Raw genomic sequence first — 23,747 nt, 5'->3', positions numbered from 1 at the left:
GTGGTCTAAGGCCCTGCATCTCAGTGCTAGAGGAGTCCCTACAGACCCTGGTTCCATTCCAGGCTGTATCACAGCGGTCTAAGGCCCTGCATCTCAGTGCTAGAGGAGTCCCTACAGACCCTGGTTCCATTCCAGGCTGTATCACAGCGGTCTAAGGCCCTGCATCTCAGTGCTAGAGGAGTCCCTACAGACCCTGGTTCCATTCCAGGCTGTATCACAGCGGTCTAAGGCCCTGCATCTCAGTGCTAGAGGAGTCCCTACAGACCCTGGTTCCATTCCAGGCTGTATCACAGCGGTCTAAGGCCCTGCATCTCAGTGCTAGAGGAGTCCCTACAGACCCTGGTTCCATTCCAGGCTGTATCACAGCGGTCTAAGGCCCTGCATCTCAGTGGTTGAGGAGTCCCTACAGACCCTGGTTCCATTCCAGGCTGTATCACAGCGGTCTAAGGCCCTGCATCTCAGTGCTAGAGGAGTCCCTACAGACCCTGGTTCCATTCCAGGCTGTATCACAGCGGTATAAGGCCCTGCATCTCAGTGCTAGAGGAGTCCCTACAGACCCTGGTTCCATTCCAGGCTGTATCACAGCGGTCTAAGGCCCTGCATCTCAGTGCTAGAGGAGTCCCTACAGACCCTGGTTCCATTCCAGGCTGTATCACAGCGGTCTAAGGCCCTGCATCTCAGTGGTTGAGGAGTCCCTACAGACCCTGGTTCCATTCCAGGCTGTATCACAGCGGTCTAAGGCCCTGCATCTCAGTGCTAGAGGAGTCCCTACAGACCCTGGTTCCATTCCAGGCTGTATCACAGCGGTCTAAGGCCCTGCATCTCAGTGCTAGAGGAGTCCCTACAGACCCTGGTTCCATTCCAGGCTGTATCACAGCGGTCTAAGGCCCTGCATCTCAGTGGTTGAGGAGTCCCTACAGACCCTGGTTCCATTCCAGGCTGTATCACAGCGGTCTAAGGCCCTGCATCTCAGTGCTAGAGGAGTCCCTACAGACCCTGGTTCCATTCCAGGCTGTATCACAGCGGTCTAAGGCCCTGCATCTCAGTGCTAGAGGAGTCCCTACAGACCCTGGTTCCATTCCAGGCTGTATCACAGCGGTCTAAGGCCCTGCATCTCAGTGCTAGAGGAGTCCCTACAGACCCTGGTTCCATTCCAGGCTGTATCACAGCGGTCTAAGGCCCTGCATCTCAGTGGTTGAGGAGTCCCTACAGACCCTGGTTCCATTCCAGGCTGTATCACAGCGGTCTAAGGCCCTGCATCTCAGTGGTTGAGGAGTCCCTACAGACCCTGGTTCCATTCCAGGCTGTATCACAGCGGTCTAAGGCCCTGCATCTCAGTGCTAGAGGAGTCCCTACAGACCCTGGTTCCATTCCAGGCTGTATCACAGCGGTCTAAGGCACTGCATCTCAGTGCTAGAGGAGTCCCTACAGACCCTGGTTCCATTCCAGGCTGTATCACAGCGGTCTAAGGCCCTGCATCTCAGTGCTAGAGGAGTCCCTACAGACCCTGGTTCCATTCCAGGCTGTATCACAGCGGTCTAAGGCCCTGCATCTCAGTGGTTGAGGAGTCCCTACAGACCCTGGTTCCATTCCAGGCTGTATCACAGCGGTCTAAGGCCCTGCATCTCAGTGGTTGAGGAGTCCCTACAGACCCTGGTTCCATTCCAGGCTGTATCACAGCGGTCTAAGGCCCTGCATCTCAGTGCTAGAGGAGTCCCTACAGACCCTGGTTCCATTCCAGGCTGTATCACAGCGGTCTAAGGCCCTGCATCTCAGTGCTAGAGGAGTCCCTACAGACCCTGGTTCCATTCCAGGCTGTATCACAGCGGTCTAAGGCCCTGCATCTCAGTGCTAGAGGAGTCCCTACAGACCCTGGTTCCATTCCAGGCTGTATCACAGCGGTCTAAGGCCCTGCATCTCAGTGGTTGAGGAGTCCCTACAGACCCTGGTTCCATTCCAGGCTGTATCACAGCGGTCTAAGGCCCTGCATCTCAGTGCTAGAGGAGTCACTACAGACCCTGGTTCCATTCCAGGCTGTATCACAGTGGTCTAAGGCCCTGCATCTCAGTGGTTGAGGAGTCCCTACAGACCCTGGTTCCATTCCAGGCTGTATCACAGCGGTCTAAGGCCCTGCATCTCAGTGCTAGAGGAGTCCCTACAGACCCTGGTTCCATTCCAGGCTGTATCACAGCGGTCTAAGGCCCTGCATCTCAGTGCTAGAGGAGTCACTACAGACCCTGGTTCCATTCCAGGCTGTATCACAGCGGTCTAAGGCCCTGCATCTCAGTGCTAGAGGAGTCCCTACAGACCCTGGTTCCATTCCAGGCTGTATCACAGCGGTCTAAGGCACTGCATCTCAGTGGTTGAGGAGTCCCTACAGACCCTGGTTCCATTCCAGGCTGTATCACAGCGGTCTAAGGCCCTGCATCTCAGTGGTTGAGGAGTCCCTACAGACCCTGGTTCCATTCCAGGCTGTATCACAGCGGTCTAAGGCCCTGCATCTCAGTGCTAGAGGAGTCCCTACAGACCCTGGTTCCATTCCAGGCTGTATCACAGCGGTCTAAGGCACTGCATCTCAGTGCTAGAGGAGTCCCTACAGACCCTGGTTCCATTCCAGGCTGTATCACAGCGGTCTAAGGCCCTGCATCTCAGTGGTTGAGGAGTCCCTACAGACCCTGGTTCCATTCCAGGCTGTATCACAGCGGTCTAAGGCCCTGCATCTCAGTGGTTGAGGAGTCCCTACAGACCCTGGTTCCATTCCAGGCTGTATCACAGCGGTCTAAGGCCCTGCATCTCAGTGCTAGAGGAGTCCCTACAGACCCTGGTTCCATTCCAGGCTGTATCACAGCGGTCTAAGGCCCTGCATCTCAGTGCTAGAGGAGTCCCTACAGACCCTGGTTCCATTCCAGGCTGTATCACAGCGGTCTAAGGCCCTGCATCTCAGTGGTTGAGGAGTCCCTACAGACCCTGGTTCCATTCCAGGCTGTATCACAGCGGTCTAAGGCCCTGCATCTCAGTGCTAGAGGAGTCCCTACAGACCCTGGTTCCATTCCAGGCTGTATCACAGCGGTCTAAGGCCCTGCATCTCAGTGCTAGAGGAGTCCCTACAGACCCTGGTTCCATTCCAGGCTGTATCACAGCGGTCTAAGGCCCTGCATCTCAGTGCTAGAGGAGTCCCTACAGACCCTGGTTCCATTCCAGGCTGTATCACAGCGGTCTAAGGCCCTGCATCTCAGTGCTTGAGGAGTCCCTACAGACCCTGGTTCCATTCCAGGCTGTATCACAGCGGTCTAAGGCCCTGCATCTCAGTGGTTGAGGAGTCCCTACAGACCCTGGTTCCATTCCAGGCTGTATCACAGCGGTCTAAGGCCCTGCATCTCAGTGCTTGAGGAGTCCCTACAGACCCTGGTTCCATTCCAGGCTGTATCACAGCGGTCTAAGGCCCTGCATCTCAGTGCTAGAGGAGTCCCTACAGACCCTGGTTCCATTCCAGGCTGTATCACAGCGGTCTAAGGCCCTGCATCTCAGTGCTAGAGGAGTCCCTACAGACCCTGGTTCCATTCCAGGCTGTATCACAGCGGTCTAAGGCCCTGCATCTCAGTGCTAGAGGAGTCCCTACAGACCCTGGTTCCATTCCAGGCTGTATCACAGCGGTCTAAGGCCCTGCATCTCAGTGCTAGAGGAGTCCCTACAGACCCTGGTTCCATTCCAGGCTGTATCACAGCGGTCTAAGGCCCTGCATCTCAGTGCTAGAGGAGTCCCTACAGACCCTGGTTCCATTCCAGGCTGTATCACAGCGGTCTAAGGCCCTGCATCTCAGTGCTAGAGGAGTCCCTACAGACCCTGGTTCCATTCCAGGCTGTATCACAGCGGTCTAAGGCCCTGCATCTCAGTGCTAGAGGAGTCCCTACAGACCCTGGTTCCATTCCAGGCTGTATCACAGCAGTCTAAGGCCCTGCATCTCAGTGCTAGAGGAGTCCCTACAGACCCTGGTTCCATTCCAGGCTGTATCACAGCGGTCTAAGGCCCTGCATCTCAGTGCTAGAGGAGTCCCTACAGACCCTGGTTCCATTCCAGGCTGTATCACAGCGGTCTAAGGCCCTGCATCTCAGTGGTTGAGGAGTCCCTACAGACCCTGGTTCCATTCCAGGCTGTATCACAGCGGTCTAAGGCCCTGCATCTCAGTGGTTGAGGAGTCCCTACAGACCCTGGTTCCATTCCAGGCTGTATCACAGCGGTCTAAGGCCCTGCATCTCAGTGCTAGAGGAGTCCCTACAGACCCTGGTTCCATTCCAGGCTGTATCACAGCGGTCTAAGGCCCTGCATCTCAGTGCTAGAGGAGTCCCTACAGACCCTGGTTCCATTCCAGGCTGTATCACAGCGGTCTAAGGCCCTGCATCTCAGTGCTAGAGGAGTCCCTACAGACCCTGGTTCCATTCCAGGCTGTATCACAGCGGTCTAAGGCCCTGCATCTCAGTGCTAGAGGAGTCCCTACAGACCCTGGTTCCATTCCAGGCTGTATCACAGCGGTCTAAGGCCCTGCATCTCAGTGGTAGAGGAGTCCCTACAGACCCTGGTTCCATTCCAGGCTGTATCACAGCGGTCTAAGGCCCTGCATCTCAGTGCTAGAGGAGTCCCTACAGACCCTGGTTCCATTCCAGGCTGTATCACAGCGGTCTAAGGCCCTGCATCTCAGTGCTAGAGGAGTCCCTACAGACCCTGGTTCCATTCCAGGCTGTATCACAGCGGTCTAAGGCCCTGCATCTCAGTGGTTGAGGAGTCCCTACAGACCCTGGTTCCATTCCAGGCTGTATCACAGCGGTCTAAGGCCCTGCATCTCAGTGGTTGAGGAGTCCCTACAGACCCTGGTTCCATTCCAGGCTGTATCACAGCGGTCTAAGGCCCTGCATCTCAGTGCTAGAGGAGTCCCTACAGACCCTGGTTCCATTCCAGGCTGTATCACAGCGGTCTAAGGCCCTGCATCTCAGTGCTAGAGGAGTCCCTACAGACCCTGGTTCCATTCCAGGCTGTATCACAGCGGTCTAAGGCCCTGCATCTCAGTGGTTGAGGAGTCCCTACAGACCCTGGTTCCATTCCAGGCTGTATCACAGCGGTCTAAGGCCCTGCATCTCAGTGGTTGAGGAGTCCCTACAGACCCTGGTTCCATTCCAGGCTGTATCACAGCGGTCTAAGGCCCTGCATCTCAGTGCTAGAGGAGTCCCTACAGACCCTGGTTCCATTCCAGGCTGTATCACAGCGGTCTAAGGCACTGCATCTCAGTGCTAGAGGAGTCCCTACAGACCCTGGTTCCATTCCAGGCTGTATCACAGCGGTCTAAGGCCCTGCATCTCAGTGCTAGAGGAGTCCCTACAGACCCTGGTTCCATTCCAGGCTGTATCACAGCGGTCTAAGGCCCTGCATCTCAGTGGTTGAGGAGTCCCTACAGACCCTGGTTCCATTCCAGGCTGTATCACAGCGGTCTAAGGCCCTGCATCTCAGTGGTTGAGGAGTCCCTACAGACCCTGGTTCCATTCCAGGCTGTATCACAGCGGTCTAAGGCCCTGCATCTCAGTGCTAGAGGAGTCCCTACAGACCCTGGTTCCATTCCAGGCTGTATCACAGCGGTCTAAGGCCCTGCATCTCAGTGCTAGAGGAGTCCCTACAGACCCTGGTTCCATTCCAGGCTGTATCACAGCGGTCTAAGGCCCTGCATCTCAGTGCTAGAGGAGTCCCTACAGACCCTGGTTCCATTCCAGGCTGTATCACAGCGGTCTAAGGCCCTGCATCTCAGTGCTAGAGGAGTCCCTACAGACCCTGGTTCCATTCCAGGCTGTATCACAGCGGTCTAAGGCCCTGCATCTCAGTGGTAGAGGAGTCCCTACAGACCCTGGTTCCATTCCAGGCTGTATCACAGCGGTCTAAGGCCCTGCATCTCAGTGCTAGAGGAGTCCCTACAGACCCTGGTTCCATTCCAGGCTGTATCACAGCGGTCTAAGGCCCTGCATCTCAGTGGTTGAGGAGTCCCTACAGACCCTGGTTCCATTCCAGGCTGTATCACAGCGGTCTAAGGCCCTGCATCTCAGTGCTAGAGGAGTCCCTACAGACCCTGGTTCCATTCCAGGCTGTATCACAGCGGTCTAAGGCACTGCATCTCAGTGCTAGAGGAGTCCCTACAGACCCTGGTTCCATTCCAGGCTGTATCACAGCGGTCTAAGGCCCTGCATCTCAGTGCTAGAGGAGTCCCTACAGACCATGGTTCCATTCCAGGCTGTATCACAGCGGTCTAAGGCCCTGCATCTCAGTGGTTGAGGAGTCACTACAGACCCTGGTTCCATTCCAGGCTGTATCACAGCGGTCTAAGGCCCTGCATCTCAGTGGTTGAGGAGTCCCTACAGACCCTGGTTCCATTCCAGGCTGTATCACAGCGGTCTAAGGCCCTGCATCTCAGTGCTAGAGGAGTCCCTACAGACCCTGGTTCCATTCCAGGCTGTATCACAGCGGTCTAAGGCCCTGCATCTCAGTGCTAGAGGAGTCCCTACAGACCCTGGTTCCATTCCAGGCTGTATCACAGCGGTCTAAGGCCCTGCATCTCAGTGCTAGAGGAGTCCCTACAGACCCTGGTTCCATTCCAGGCTGTATCACAGCGGTCTAAGGCCCTGCATCTCAGTGCTAGAGGAGTCCCTACAGACCCTGGTTCCATTCCAGGCTGTATCACAGCGGTCTAAGGCCCTGCATCTCAGTGCTAGAGGAGTCCCTACAGACCCTGGTTCCATTCCAGGCTGTATCACAGCGGTCTAAGGCCCTGCATCTCAGTGCTAGAGGAGTCCCTACAGACCCTGGTTCCATTCCAGGCTGTATCACAGCGGTCTAAGGCCCTGCATCTCAGTGCTAGAGGAGTCCCTACAGACCCTGGTTCCATTCCAGGCTGTATCACAGCGGTCTAAGGCCCTGCATCTCAGTGCTAGAGGAGTCCCTACAGACCCTGGTTCCATTCCAGGCTGTATCACAGCGGTCTAAGGCCCTGCATCTCAGTGCTAGAGGAGTCCCTACAGACCCTGGTTCCATTCCAGGCTGTATCACAGCGGTCTAAGGCCCTGCATCTCAGTGGTAGAGGAGTCCCTACAGACCCTGGTTCCATTCCAGGCTGTATCACAGCGGTCTAAGGCCCTGCATCTCAGTGGTTGAGGAGTCCCTACAGACCCTGGTTCCATTCCAGGCTGTATCACAGCGGTCTAAGGCCCTGCATCTCAGTGCTAGAGGAGTCCCTACAGACCCTGGTTCCATTCCAGGCTGTATCACAGCGGTCTAAGGCCCTGCATCTCAGTGCTAGAGGAGTCCCCTACAGACCCTGGTTCCATTCCAGGCTGTATCACAGCGGTCTAAGGCCCTGCATCTCAGTGGTTGAGGAGTCCCTACAGACCCTGGTTCCATTCCAGGCTGTATCACAGCGGTCTAAGGCCCTGCATCTCAGTGCTAGAGGAGTCCCTACAGACCCTGGTTCCATTCCAGGCTGTATCACAGCGGTCTAAGGCCCTGCATCTCAGTGCTAGAGGAGTCCCTACAGACCCTGGTTCCATTCCAGGCTGTATCACAGCGGTCTAAGGCCCTGCATCTCAGTGCTAGAGGAGTCCCTACAGACCCTGGTTCCATTCCAGGCTGTATCACAGCGGTCTAAGGCCCTGCATCTCAGTGCTAGAGGAGTCCCTACAGACCCTGGTTCCATTCCAGGCTGTATCACAGCGGTCTAAGGCCCTGCATCTCAGTGCTAGAGGAGTCCCTACAGACCCTGGTTCCATTCCAGGCTGTATCACAGCGGTCTAAGGCCCTGCATCTCAGTGCTAGAGGAGTCCCTACAGACCCTGGTTCCATTCCAGGCTGTATCACAGCGGTCTAAGGCCCTGCATCTCAGTGCTAGAGGAGTCCCTACAGACCCTGGTTCCATTCCAGGCTGTATCACAGCGGTCTAAGGCCCTGCATCTCAGTGCTAGAGGAGTCCCTACAGACCCTGGTTCCATTCCAGGCTGTATCACAGCGGTCTAAGGCCCTGCATCTCAGTGCTAGAGGAGTCCCTACAGACCCTGGTTCCATTCCAGGCTGTATCACAGCGGTCTAAGGCCCTGCATCTCAGTGCTAGAGGAGTCCCTACAGACCCTGGTTCCATTCCAGGCTGTATCACAGCGGTCTAAGGCCCTGCATCTCAGTGCTAGAGGAGTCCCTACAGACCCTGGTTCCATTCCAGGCTGTATCACAGCGGTCTAAGGCCCTGCATCTCAGTGCTAGAGGAGTCCCTACAGACCCTGGTTCCATTCCAGGCTGTATCACAGCGGTCTAAGGCCCTGCATCTCAGTGCTAGAGGAGTCCCTACAGACCCTGGTTCCATTCCAGGCTGTATCACAGCGGTCTAAGGCCCTGCATCTCAGTGCTAGAGGAGTCCCTACAGACCCTGGTTCCATTCCAGGCTGTATCACAGCGGTCTAAGGCCCTGCATCTCAGTGCTAGAGGAGTCCCTACAGACCCTGGTTCCATTCCAGGCTGTATCACAGCGGTCTAAGGCCCTGCATCTCAGTGCTAGAGGAGTCCCTACAGACCCTGGTTCCATTCCAGGCTGTATCACAGCGGTCTAAGGCACTGCATCTCAGTGCTAGAGGAGTCACTACAGACCCTGGTTCCATTCCAGGCTGTATCACAGCGGTCTAAGGCCCTGCATCTCAGTGCTAGAGGAGTCCCTACAGACCCTGGTTCCATTCCAGGCTGTATCACAGCGGTCTAAGGCCCTGCATCTCAGTGCTAGAGGAGTCCCTACAGACCCTGGTTCCATTCCAGGCTGTATCACAGCGGTCTAAGGCCCTGCATCTCAGTGCTAGAGGAGTCCCTACAGACCCTGGTTCCATTCCAGGCTGTATCACAGTGGTCTAAGGCACTGCATCTCAGTGGTTGAGGAGTCCCTACAGACCCTGGTTCCATTCCAGGCTGTATCACAGCGGTCTAAGGCCCTGCATCTCAGTGCTAGAGGAGTCCCTACAGACCCTGGTTCCATTCCAGGCTGTATCACAGCGGTCTAAGGCCCTGCATCTCAGTGCTAGAGGAGTCCCTACAGACACCCTGGTTCCATTCCAGGCTGTATCACAGCGGTCTAAGGCCCTGCATCTCAGTGCTAGAGGAGTCTCTACAGACCCTGGTTCCATTCCAGGCTGTATCACAGCGGTCTAAGGCACTGCATCTCAGTGCTAGAGGAGTCCCTACAGACCCTGGTTCCATTCCAGGCTGTATCACAGCGGTCTAAGGCCCTGCATCTCAGTGGTTGAGGAGTCCCTACAGACCCTGGTTCCATTCCAGGCTGTATCACAGCGGTCTAAGGCCCTGCATCTCAGTGCTAGACGAGTCCCTACAGACCCTGGTTCCATTCCAGGCTGTATCACAGCGGTCTAAGGCCCTGCATCTCAGTGCTAGAGGAGTCCCTACAGACACCCTGGTTCCATTCCAGGCTGTATCACAGCGGTCTAAGGCCCTGCATCTCAGTGCTAGAGGAGTCCCTACAGACCCTGGTTCCATTCCAGGCTGTATCACAGCGGTCTAAGGCCCTGCATCTCAGTGCTAGAGGAGTCCTTACAGACCCTGGTTCCATTCCAGGCTGTATCACAGCGGTCTAAGGCCCTGCATCTCAGTGGTAGAGGAGTCCCTACAGACCCTGGTTCCATTCCAGGCTGTATCACAGCGGTCTAAGGCCCTGCATCTCAGTGCTAGAGGAGTCCCTACAGACCCTGGTTCCATTCCAGGCTGTATCACAGCGGTCTAAGGCCCTGCATCTCAGTGCTAGAGGAGTCCCTACAGACCCTGGTTCCATTCCAGGCTGTATCACAGCGGTCTAAGGCCCTGCATCTCAGTGGTTGAGGAGTCCCTACAGACCCTGGTTCCATTCCAGGCTGTATCACAGCGGTCTAAGGCCCTGCATCTCAGTGCTAGAGGAGTCCCTACAGACCCTGGTTCCATTCCAGGCTGTATCACAGCGGTCTAAGGCCCTGCATCTCAGTGCTAGAGGAGTCCCTACAGACCCTGGTTCCATTCCAGGCTGTATCACAGCGGTCTAAGGCCCTGCATCTCAGTGCTAGAGGAGTCCCTACAGACCCTGGTTCCATTCCAGGCTGTATCACAGCGGTCTAAGGCCCTGCATCTCAGTGCTAGAGGAGTCCCTACAGACCCTGGTTCCATTCCAGGCTGTATCACAGCGGTCTAAGGCCCTGCATCTCAGTGGTTGAGGAGTCCCTACAGACCCTGGTTCCATTCCAGGCTGTATCACAGCGGTCTAAGGCCCTGCATCTCAGTGGTAGAGGAGTCCCTACAGACCCTGGTTCCATTCCAGGCTGTATCACAGCGGTCTAAGGCCCTGCATCTCAGTGCTAGAGGAGTCCCTACAGACCCTGGTTCCATTCCAGGCTGTATCACAGCGGTCTAAGGCCCTGCATCTCAGTGGTTGAGGAGTCCCTACAGACCCTGGTTCCATTCCAGGCTGTATCACAGCGGTCTAAGGCCCTGCATCTCAGTGCTAGAGGAGTCCCTACAGACCCTGGTTCCATTCCAGGCTGTATCACAGCGGTCTAAGGCCCTGCATCTCAGTGCTAGAGGAGTCCCTACAGACCCTGGTTCCATTCCAGGCTGTATCACAGCGGTCTAAGGCCCTGCATCTCAGTGGTTGAGGAGTCCCTACAGACCCTGGTTCCATTCCAGGCTGTATCACAGCGGTCTAAGGCCCTGCATCTCAGTGCTAGAGGAGTCCCTACAGACACCCTGGTTCCATTCCAGCTGTTTCACAACCGGACGTGATTGGGAGTCCAATAGGGCGCCGCACAATTGGCCCAGCATTGTCTGGGTTTGGCCGGTGTAGGCCGTCATTGTATATAAGAATTTGATCTTAACTGAGTAGTTTAAAAAAAAGGTTAAATAAAAAAGGAAATAAAAGATAACAAATGGGCTGGATGATTTTCTTGAAAAAGGTATAACAAAAACCTGGAAATCAATCCATTAACACAACGGAACAATCTAATGATTTATTATTGAAATATTGAAATAGCATGGGCGACCGAGAAAAACAAAGTGGTACAATTTAAGGCCAAGTGGCAGACAATAATGCAGCCACTAGGGATGGAGGAGTGAACATGTGGGTCTGGACAGAGGAGATGTACTCATTGTTTAGGGTTAGGGTACTGGGGATCTGGACAGCGGAGATGTCCCTGTTGTTGCTAATCAATTTTCATGACTGTTTTTCAGAACCCCTCCTAAAACCACCTGTTTCCTTTTGGTGGTTGTCAGTGACTCTTTGTTAGTTCCCCTTTCTGTTGGAGCAACATTTTTGGTTTTCTTGCTGGGGAACATAACAATAGTGGGGCTCATCCGGGATATTGTTTCCCATGAGTATGGTAGTCTCTCTAATCAACTACTCTGAAGTGCTGTGAGCCCAGATATTTGAGTGTTCAAAAGATACTTCTATGGTACAGTTTCTGTCACTGACATTAACCCTTAGGGAATTATTTTGAAAGCTGCAGTTACATTTACCAGTTACAAAACAGCTTTACCTTGGAGTCAGACTTGTTTTGTAGTGAAATGAAGACCTTTCCTACCTCGGCGGCCTGGTGTTTAGGGATTCTGTTCATCAGTGTTTCATTGATAACGACAGGTAGGACACAACATTATTCCTTCATTATTTATCCTGTAGGCTATTTTATTATCTGAACATAATATTAACAAGAAAGAAACGGGGCGAATTCAAGTGCAGGAAATGTAGATGTCTTGTCGCCGCTGTGTTGTCTGATCAGACAGGACAGTTTGGGGTGTGGTGGTGCTGTAGGGTGTCTGGTAGACAAACACTATTTACACAATACTAACATACGGAAGGGAATGTTTCGTAGCAGGTTAGGAGAATTAGTTTAATTATTTAAAGTTTAGGAAAAGAGTCAGCGAAAATTGTCTCCTAAATTGTTACGAAAATCGTAGCTGTATCGAAGTTGCGTGAAAATAGTGTCCGTCCGTGGCGCACAAAGTAGAGAGCGGTGAAAATTAAGTAGGAAGTGGCAAACATTGTTAGACTAAAGGAAGTGTCGCCATGTTTTTGACAGAAAAGAGAAGACGTTTTACCATCTCAGTTGAAGAGATACACAGAATTCAGGTCGTAAAACGTTTTCTCTTCTCAAAGCCCAGGACCAAGAGCATGGAGAGTCAGCTTCTAGTTACTCTGCCCCAGCCTTTAGTTACTATGCCCCCAGCCTTTAGTTACTATGTCCCCAGCCTTTAGTTACTATGCCCCCAGCCTTTAGTTACTATGCCCCCAGCCTTTAGTTACTATGGGCCCCCAGCCTTTAGTTACTATGCCCCCAGCCTTTAGTTACTATGGCCCCAACCTTTAGTTACTATGCCCCCAGCCTTTAGTTACTATGGCCCCAGCCTTTAGTTACTATGCCCCCAGCCTTTAGTTACTATGGCCCCAGCCTTTAGTTACTATGTCACCAGCCTTTAGTTACTATGTCCCCAGCCTTTAGTTACTATGGCCCCAGCCTTTAGTTACTATGTCCCCAGCCTTTAGTTACTATGCCCCCAGCCTTTAGTTACTATGCCCCCAGCCTTTAGTTACTATGCCCCCAGCCTTTAGTTACTATGGGCCCCCAGCCTTTAGTTACTACGCCCCAGACTTTAGTTACTATGGGCCCCCAGCCTTTAGTTACTATGCCCCAGACTTTAGTTACTATGCCCCCAGCCTTTAGTTACTATGCCCCCAGCCTTCAGTTACTATGCCCCCACCCTTTAGTTACTATGCCCCCAGCCTTTAGTTACTATGCCCCCAGCCTTTAGTTACTATGCCCCCAGCCTTTAGTTACTATGGGCCCCCAACCTTTAGTTACTATGCCCCCAGCCTTCAGTTACTATGCCCCCACCCTTTAGTTACTATGCCCCCAGCCTTTAGTTACTATGCCCCCAGCCTTTAGTTACTATGCCCCCAGCCTTTAGTTACTATGGGCCCCCAACCTTTAGTTACTATGCCCCCAGCCTTCAGTTCCTATGCCCCCACCCTTTAGTTCCTATGCCCCCAGCCTTTAGTTACTATGCCCCCAGCCTTTAGTTACTATGCCCCCAGCCTTTAGTTACTATGCCCCCAGCCTTTAGTTACTATGGGCCCCCAACCTTTAGTTACTATGCCCCCAGCCTTTGGTTACTATGCCCCCAGCCTTTAGTTACTATGCCCCCAGCCTTTAGTTACTATGCCCCCAGCCTTTAGTTACTATGCCCCCAGCCTTTAGTTACTATGGGCCCCCCAGCCTTTAGTTACTATGCCCCCAGCCTTTAGTTACTATGGGCCCCCAGCCTTTAGTTACTATGCCCCCAGCCTTTAGTTACTATGCACCCAGCCTTTAGTTGCTATGCCCCAGCCTTTAGTTACTATGCCCCCAGCCTTTAGTTACTATGCCCCCAGCCTTTAGTTACTATGCCCCCAGCCTTTAGTTACTATGCCCCCAGCCTTTAGTTACTATGCCCCCAGCCTTTAGTTACTATGGCCCCAGCCTTTAGTTACTATGCCCCCAGCCTTTAGTTACTATGCCCCCAGCCTTTAGTTACTATGTCCCCAGCCTTTAGTTACTATGCCCCAGCCTCTAGTTACTATGCCCCCAGCCTTTAGTTACTATGCCCCCAGCCTTTAGTTACTATGCCCCCAGCCTTTAGTTACTATGTCCCCAGCCTTTAGTTACTATGGGCCCCCAGCCTTTAGTTACTATGGGCCCCCAGCCTTTAGTTACTATGTCCCCAGGCTTTAGTTACTACGGGCCCCCAGCCTTTAGTTACTATGGGCCCCCAGCCTTTAGTTACTATGCCCCCAGCCTTTAGTTACTATGCCCCCCAGCCTTTAGTTACTATGTCCCCAGCCTTTAGTTACTATGCCCCCAGCCTTTAGTTACTATGGCCCCCAGCCTTTAGTTACTATGCCCCCAGCCTTTAGTTACTATGCCCCCATCCTTTAGTTACTATGCCCCCAGCCTTTAGTTACTATGCCCCCAGCCTTTAGTTACTATGCCCCCAGCCTTTAGTTACTATGCCCCCAGCCTTTAGTTACTATGCCCCCAGCCTTTAGTTACTATGCCCCCAGCCTTTAGTTACTATGGGCCCCCAGCCTTTAGTTACTATGCCCCCAGCCTTTAGTTGCTATGCCCGCAGCCTTTAGTTACTATGCCCCCAGCCTTTAGTTACTATGCCCCCAGCCTTTAGTTACTATGCCCCGAGCCTCTAGTTACTATGCCCCCAGGCTTTAGTTACTATGCCCCCAGCCTTTAGTTACTATGGGCCCCCAGCCTTTAGTTACTATGGGCCCCCAGCCTTTAGTTACTATGGGCCCCCTGCCTTTAGTTACTATGCCCCCAGCCTTTAGTTACTATGCCCCCAGCCTTTAGTTACTATGCCCCCAGCCTTTAGTTACTATGCCCCCAGCCTTTAGTTACTATGCCCCCAGCCTTTAGTTACTATGTCCCCAGCCTTTAGTTACTATGTCCCCAGCCTTTAGTTACTATGTCCCCAGCCTCTAGTTACTATGCCCCCAGCCTTTAGTTACTATGCCCCAGCCTTTAGTTACTATGCCCCCAGCCTTTAGTTACTATGCCCCCAGCCTTTAGTTACTATGCCCCCAGCCTTTAGTTACTATGCCGCCAGCCTTTAGTTACTATGCCCCCAGACTTTAGTTACTATGCCCCCAGACTTTAGTTACTATGCCCCCAGACTTTAGTTACTATGTCCCCAGCCTTTAGTTACTATGTCCCCAGCCTTTAGTTACTATGCCCCCAGCCTTTGGTTACTATGCCCCCAGCCTTTAGTTACTATGCCCGCAGCCTTTAGTTACTATGGCCCCAGCCTTTAGTTACTATGGCCCCAGCCTTTAGTTACTATGCCCCCAGCCTTTAGTTACTATGTCCCCAGCCTTTAGTTACTATGCCCCCAGCCTTTAGTTACTATGCCCCCAGCCTTTAGTTACTATGCCCCCAGCCTTTAGTTACTATGCCCCCAGCCTTTAGTTACTATGTCCCCAGCCTTTAGTTACTATGGCCCCAGCCTTTAGTTACTATGCCCCCAGCATTTAGTTACTATGGGCCCCCAGCCTTTAGTTACTATGGGCCCCCAGCCTTTAGTTACTATGGGCCCCCAGCCTTTAGTTACTATGGGCCCCCAGCCTTTAGTTACTATGGGCCCCCAGCCTTTAGTTACTATGCCCCCAGACTTTAGTTACTATGCCCCCAGCCTTTAGTTACTATGGCCCCAGCCTTTAGTTACTATGGCCCCAGCCTTTAGTTACTATGCCCCCAGCCTTTAGTTACTATGTCCCCAGCCTTTAGTTACTATGTCCCCAGCCTTTAGTTACTATGTCCCCAGCCTTTAGTTACTATGTCCCCAGCCTTTGGTTACTATGCCCCCAGCCTTTAGTTACTATGCCCCCAGCCTTTAGTTACTATGCCCCCAGCCTTTAGTTACTATGGCCCCAGCCTTTAGTTACTATGGCCCCAGCCTTTAGTTACTATGGCCCCAGCCTTTAGTTACTATGCCCCCAGCCTTTAGTTACTATGTCACCAGCCTTTAGTTACTATGCCCCCAGCCTTTAGTTACTATGGCCCCAGCCTTTAGTTACTATGGGCCCCCAGCCTTTAGTTACTATGCCCCCAGCCTTTAGTTACTATGCCCCCAGCCTTTAGTTACTATGTCCCCAGCCAGAGAACACACCTTTTTTGCTTTTCCTGCTTTTTAGTCATGAAGTTTGTTGTTACTCTTTTGTTTTTTATCCTCTTTTATATTTGTTGTGTAGTAAATATTTCAGTTTTTATTTTCTTTGTTTTTTTTATTCATTTTTTTACTGTGAAGCACATTGTGTTGCATTCATGTCTGAAATGTGCTGTATAAATAAAGCTTGATTTCATTCGATCTGTTACAGCATGGGCAGCGCCATTGAGGCTACAACCCATAGGAATTCCCACCTAGTTGGCTACTTTGACCCCTTTAAAATGGTGGAAGCCCTAAATGGCGCTGCACATGCTAAAACAGCCTATTGGCCACTAGAGGCCTCTGTCATTCTCTATGGTAATGCCTTATGACTGGTGTGAAGCAGGCAAGAAGAACTAAATACTTCCAGGTCACGTATTATCTCGATTTCTTCATAATAAGACTCCCGTCCTCTATAATTTGTAAATTAATAATTAGGGTGAAAATGTGCACAATTATCAGTATATTTTGTACTGGTTATCATACAAAGAATGATTACAAGTATTTTTAAGAGATATGGGATTTTTTTTATTTGATTATTTCTAAATGGTCAACAGTGTGTTTTGTGTCCTATCATCTATTGCACCATACACAGTTTAATAGTAACCTATAGCAACATGATCTTTAACATTCCATCTGCTGAACACTCCATCTACTGAACCCTCCATCTGCTGAACACTCCATCTACTGAACCCTCCATCTGCTGAACACTCCATCTGCTGAACACTCCATCTGATGATCACTCCATCTGCTGATCACTCCATCTGCTGAACACTCCATCTGCTGAACACTCCATCTGCTGAACACTCCATCTGCTGATCACTCCATCTGCTGATCACTCCATCTGCTGAACACTCCGTCTGCTGATCACTCCATCTGCTGAACACTCCATCTACTGAACACTCCATCTCCTGATCACTTCATCTACTGAACACTCCATCTGCTGAATACTCCATCTGCTGAATACGCCATCTGCTGAACACGCCATCTGCTGAACACTCCATCTGCTGATCACTCCGTCCGCTGAACACTCCGTCTGCTGAACACTCCATCTACTAAACACTCCATCTGCTGAACACTCCATCTACTGATCACTCCATCTGCTGAACAGGGTGTTGTGGTCCTTCCCTTATTTACGCTTTTCCATGTGCTGACTTTTACTATACCGCAGGTCAGTGTAGTCTACCAGTCTGTCTATCCACCATTCATAGTGACAATATAGACTACCAGTCTGTCTATCCTGTCCTCTATCCACCATTCATAATGACAATATAGACTACCAGTCTGTCCTCTATCCACCATTCATAGTGACAATATCGACTACCAGTCTGTCTATCCACCATTCATAGTGACAATATAGTCTACCAGTCTGTCTATCCACCATTCATAGTGACACTATAGACTACCAGTCTGTCTATCCTGTCCTCTATCCACCATTCATAATGACAATATAGACTACCAGTCTGTCCTCTATCCACCATTCATAGTGACAATATCGACTACCAGTCTGTCTATCCACCATTCATAGTGACAATATAGACTACCAGTCTGTCCTCTATCCACCATTCATAGTGACAATATAGACTACCAGTCTGTTTATCCTGGCCTCTATCCACCAATCATAGTGACAGTAGAAGACACTGGTCAGAATACAGGAAATTATATAGTTTACCACCATCTGATCTAGTCAGAATACAGGAAGGTTATATAGTTTACCACCATCTGATCTAGTCAGAATACAGGAAGGTTATATAGTTTACCACCATCTGATCTAGTCAGAATACAGGAAGGTTACAGTGGGGGAAAAAAGTATTTAGTCAGCCACCAATTGTGCAAGTTCTCCCACTTAAAAAGATGAGAGAGGCCTGTAATTTTCATCATAGGTACACGTCAACTATGACAGACAAAATGAGATTTTTTTTTCCAGAAAATCACATTGTAGGATTTTTAATGAATTTATGTGCAAATTATGGTGGAAAATAAGTATTTGGTCAATAACAAAAGTTTATCTCAATACTTTGTTATATACCCTTTGTTGGCAATGACACAGGTCAAATGTTTTCTGTAAGTCTTCACAAGGTTTTCACACACTGTTGCTGGTATTTTGGCCCATTCCTCCATGCAGATCTCCTCTAGAGCAGTGATGTTTTGGGGCTGTCGCTGGGCAACACGGACTTTCAACTCCCTCCAAAGATTTTCTATGGGGTTGAGATCTGGAAACTGGCTAGGCCACTCCAGGACCTTGAAATGCTTCTTACGAAGCCACTCCTTCGTTGCCCGGGCGGTGTGTTTGGGATCATTGTCATGCTGAAAGACCCAGCCAAGTTTCATCTTCAATGCCCTTGCTGATGGAAGGAGGTTTTCACTCAAAATCTCACGATACATGGCCCCATTCATTCTTTCCTTTACACGGATCAGTCGTCCTGGTCCCTTTGCAGAAAAACAGCCCCAAAGCATGATGTTTCCACCCCATGCGTCACAGTAGGTATGGTGTTCTTTGGATGCAACTCAGCATTCTTTGTCCTCCAAACACGACGGAGTTGAGTATTTACCAAAAAGTTCTATTTTGGTTTCATCTGACCATATGACATTCTCCCAATCCTCTTCTGGATCATCCAAATGCTCTCTAGCAAACTTCAGACGGGCCTGGACATGTACTGGCTTAAGCAGGGGGACACGTCTGGCACTGCAGGATTTGAGTCCCTGGCGGCGTAGTGTGTTACTGATGGTAGGCTTTGTTACTTTGGTCCCAGCTCTCTGCAGGTCATTCACTAGGTCCCCCCGTGTGGTTCTGGGATTTTTGCTCACCGTTCTTGTGATCATTTTGACCCCACGGGGTGAGATCTTGCGTGGAGCCCCAGATCGAGGGAGATTATCAGTTGTCTTGTATGGCTTCCATTTCCTAATAATTGCTCCCACAGTTGATTTCTTCAAACCAAGCTGCTTACCTATTGCAGATTCAGTCTTCCCAGCCTGGTGCAGGTCTACAATTTTGTTTCTGGTGTCCTTTGACAGCTCTTTGGTCTTGGCCATAGTGGAGTTTGGAGTGTGACTGTTTGAGGTTGTGGACAGGTGTCTTTTATACTGATAACAAGTTCAAACAGGTGCCATTACAGGTAACGAGTGGAGGACAGAGGAGCCTCTTAAAGAAGAAGTTACAGGTCTGTGAGAGCCAGAAATCTTGCTTGTTTGTAGGTGACCAAATACTTATTTTCCACCATAATTTGCAAATAAATTCATAAAAAATCCTACAATGTGATTTTCTGGAATTTTCTTTCTCATTTTGTCTGTCATAGTTGACGTGTACCTATGATGAAAATTACAGGCCTCTCTCATCTTTTTAAGTGGGAGAACTTGCACAATTGGTGGGTGACTAAATACTTTTTCCCCCCACTGTATATAGTTTACCACCATCTGATCTAGTCAGAATACAGGAAGGTTATATAGTTTACCACCACCTGATCTAGTCAGAATACAGGAAGGTTATATAGTTTAACACCATCTGATCTAGTCAGAATACAGGAAGGTTATATAGTTTACCACCATCTGATCTAGTCAGAATACAGGAAGGTTATATAGTTTACCACCATCTGATCTAGTCAGAATATATTATATACAGTGGTTCCTCCTTTAAAAGTTGTGATTACGCTGCGGTACTTAAGAGGTAATGTGTGGTTTAGTACGGTACCCTGCGTCACCACTTCATTGCTCCAGACCACCACAAGGGGGACTTAGAGGTACCCAGCATCACAGCTTCATTGCTCCAGACCACCACAAGGGGGAGTTAGAGGTACCCAGCATCACCGCTTCATTGCTCCAGACCACCACAAGGGGGAGTTAGAGGTACCCAGCATCACAGCTTCATTGCTCCAGACCACCACAAGGGGGAGTTAGAGGTACCCAGCATCACCATGTCATTGCTCCAGACCACCACAAGGGGGAGTTAGAGGTACCCAGCATCACCATGTCATTGCTCCAGACCACCACAAGGGGGAGTTAGAGGTACCCAGCATCACCATGTCATTGCTCCAGACCACCACAAGGGGGAGTTAGAGGTACCCAGCATCACCGCTTCATTGCTCCAGACCACCACAAGGGGGAGTTAGAGGTACCCAGCATCACCGCTTCATTGCTCCAGACCACCACAAGGGGGAGTTAGAGCACTCATTATGCATTTTGGGTCCCAAGGTTTTTAGATGACCAATCATATCGAGTGACGATTTTTTTGACGCGAGACACCCGTCCCTGTTGGCTTTCTTCAGCAAAGATGGCTGACGACAAAACATTACAGGGGAAGCAAATTTAAGTAGTTATAACGTCATAACGAGTCAAGAAAAACATTTACAATTGAGAAGAATATGTTAGTTAATGTAGAGACAAACGATTGTGCATATTTATTAGTCATTAAGTTAATTTATGAAAATCATCTTGATCTTCTTCCTTTTTTTTGTTTGTCTCCTGGAACCAAAGGATGCAAAGTTCTTTGTTTGTCTGTGATCCTGGAACCAAAGGATGCAAAGTTCTTTGTTTGTCTGTGATCCTGGAACCAAAGAATGCAAAGTTCTTTGTTTGTCTGTGATCCTGGAACCAAAGGATGCAAAGTTCTTTGTTTGTCTGTGATCCTGGAACCAAAGGATGCAAAGTTCTTTGTTTGTCAGACGAATCATTGGGTCGAAACTAAACAAAAAAACACATTTTAATGGAATATCTACATTGTTAATGTTATAAATGACTATTGTAGCTGAAAACGACAGATTTTTTTAATGGAATATCTACATAGGCGCACAGAGGTCCATTATCAGTAACCATCACTCCTGTTGTGTTAGAGGGTACTGTCTGGGATGAGGGGTCTGGGACAATGTACTGTCTGGGATGAGGAGTCTGGGACAATGTACTGTCTGGGATGAGGGGTCTGGGACAATGTACTGTCTGGGATGAGGAGTCTGGGACAATGTACTGTCTGGGATGAGAGGTCTGAGACAATGTACTGTCTGGGATGAGGAGTCTGGGACAATGTACTGTCTGGGATGAGGGGTCTGGGACAATGTACTGTCTGAGATGAGGGGTCTGGGACAATGTACTGTCTGGGATGAGGGGTCTGGGATGAGGGGTCTGGGACAGTGCACCATTGTTTGGTGTGCAGCACGTTGGCAGTGATTGCTGTGAATTATAGTGCAGCTGTATTGAAGCTTGTCAAAATGAATATGACCCAAATCAGAGAGAAATGTGACCGTGATCTTTTTATTTCTTTTTATTTATTTATTTAACCAAGTCAGTTAAGAACAAATTCTTATTTACAGTGACGGCCTACCAAAAGGCAAAAGGCCTCCGGCGGGGTTGGGGGCTGGAATTTAAAATATAAATAAATATAAATATAAAATATAGGACAAAACACACATCACAACAAGATAGACAACACAACACTACACAAAGAGAGACCTAAGACAACAACACAACATGGTAGCAACACAACATGACAACAACATGGTAGCAACACATGACAACAACATGGTAGCAACACAACATGACAACAACAAGGTAGAAACATAACATGGTAGCAACATAACATGACAACAACAAGGTAGAAACATTACATGGTAGCAACATAACATGACAACAAAATGGCAGCAAAACATGGTACAAACATTATTGGGGACACAGAACAGCACAAAGGGAAATAAGGTATAGACAACAATACATCACACAAAGCAGCCACAACTATCAGTAAGACGCCATCATAAAACTGACTTCATTTGGCTTCAATTCACTATTGAGTCTTCACATAGGAATGAAATGGTGTCATGTGATCAGCCAAAGTCCATCGAAGAACAGGAAGTTACCAATTATCTTTGACTGTCATCTGTTTTTCTCCAGGGTCGTCTGAGGTTCAGGTTGTTGGACCGGCTGACCCAGTCGTTGCCTTAGCTGGTGATGACGTCATTCTACCATGTTCCCTGAAACCCAGTGTCAGTGCTGAGAACATGGTAGTGAGGTGGACAAGATTGAACCTGAAAGCAGGAAACGTCCATCTTTACCGTAGCGGTCGAGACTCCAATGTGGAGCAGGTTCCATCCTACAGGGGAAGGACATCAATGTTTAATGAAGAACTGAAGAACGGCAATGTCTCCTTAAAGCTGACCAGAGTTACTCTCTCTGATGCTGGAAGCTACAGGTGCTTCATTCCAACACTGACCAGCCAGGTGAAGGAAACCACCGTTCAACTCCTTGTTGGTGAGTCATGAATACTGGAGATGTGATCAGAGGTTGTATTGGTAAATCTGGCTAAATGATTGGCTGCTAAAATATCAACATGTCTTCCTCCCTCATCATTCCTTCCTCTGTTATAGATCATGTATTCAGCTGGTCTTCCTTCCTCTGTTATAGATCATGTATTCAGCTGGTCTTCCTTCCTCTGTTATAGATCATGTATTCAGCTGGTCTTCCTCCCTCATCAGTCCTTCCTCTGTTATAGATCATGTATTCAGCTGGTCTTCCTTCCTCTGTTATAGATCATGTATTCAGCTGGTCTTCCTCCCTCTGTTATAGATCATGTATTCAGCTGGTCTTCCTTCCTCTGTTATAGATCATGTATTCAGCTGGTCTTCCTTCCTCTGTTATAGATCATGTATTCAGCTGCTCATCACTCAGCCTTTACAACACACTCCTCACACATCAAAACCTCCCACAATGTCACACTGGCTGTGTCCCAGTATTCCTACTACCTGCTGTAGTGTCCTAATATTCCTACTACCTGCTGTAGTGTCCTAATATTCCTACTACCTGCTGTAGTGTCCTAATATTCCTACTACCTGCTGTTGACTCACAGTAGTTACTATGTACTGATAGTAATACATACTATAGAGAAGGTATTGTATAGTCAACAGCGTTGTGCTGCTTTGTTAATTGATTTGTCCAAGGCTTTTGACACAGTGAATTATTGATGTCATTCAAGTAAAGCTGTTGCTGGTTTAATGATTATCTCAGTGTTACATCACAATGTATTCAGGTTGATGACATGACTTCTGACCATCTTTCTGTTAATACTGGAGTGCTGCAGGGTTCTGTTCATGACTTCTGACCATCTTTCTGTTAATACTGGAGTGCTGCAGGGTTCTGTTCATGACTTCTGACCATCTTTCTGTTAATACTGGAGTGCTGCAGGGTTCTGTTCATGACTTCTGACCATCTTTCTGTTAATACTGGAGTGCTGCAGGGTTCTGTTCATGACTTCTGACCATCTTTCTGTTAATACTGGAGTGCTGCAGGGTTCTGTTCATGACTTCTGACCATCTTTCTGTTAATACTGGAGTGCTGCAGGGTTCTGTTCATGACTTCTGACCATCTTTCTGTTAATACTGGAGTGCTGCAGGGTTCTGTTCATGACTTCTGACCGTCTTTCTGTTAATACTGGAGTGCTGCAGGGTTCTGTTCATGACTTCTGACCATCTTTCTGTTAATACTGGAGTGCTGCAGGGTTCTGTTCATGACTTCTGACCATCTTTCTGTTAATACTGGAGTGCTGCAGGGTTCTGTTCATGACTTCTGACCATCTTTCTGTTAATACTGGAGTGCTGCAGGGTTCTGTTCTTGGGCCGTTATTGTTCACTAGTTAAGTAATAACTTGTGTGAAAACATTGCTGATGCAAATGTCCATCTATATGAAGATGGGACATCATCTATAACCCTGATCCCACACTAGACCAGGAAGTGTTTAATGTTGTTGACTAGGTATTTCTCAAATAGCAGGAAGTGTTTAATGTTGTTGATTAGGTATGTCTCAAATAGCAGGAAGTGTTTAATGTTGTTGATTAGGCATTTCTCAAATAGCAGGAAGTGTTTAATGTTGGTGATTATGTATGTCTCAAATAGCAGGAAGTGTTTAATGTTGGTGATTATGTATGTCTCAAATAGCAGGAAGTGTTTAATGTTGTTGACTAGGTATTTCTCAAATAGCAGGAAGTGTTTAA

At 49.5% G+C, this 23,747-nt stretch overlaps 1 protein-coding gene across 1 annotated transcript in view; it reads left to right on the top strand.

Moving 5' to 3' along the window:
* Positions 1–23,747, top strand: part of LOC106583356 (butyrophilin subfamily 2 member A2-like) — a 69,071-nt gene that overhangs the window by 31,142 nt on the left and 14,182 nt on the right. The window contains exon 4 of the mRNA XM_045711788.1: positions 21,655–22,011. Coding sequence (XP_045567744.1) covers positions 21,655–22,011 — 357 coding nt within the window. The remainder of the gene's footprint in view (positions 1–21,654; positions 22,012–23,747) is intronic.

Source organism: Salmo salar, unplaced genomic scaffold (assembly GCF_905237065.1).
Source record: "Salmo salar unplaced genomic scaffold, Ssal_v3.1, whole genome shotgun sequence".
Taxonomy (NCBI): Eukaryota; Metazoa; Chordata; class Actinopteri; order Salmoniformes; family Salmonidae; genus Salmo; species Salmo salar.
Note: the sequence above shows the minus strand (reverse complement) of the source record. Positions and strands in the feature narration are given on the sequence as shown.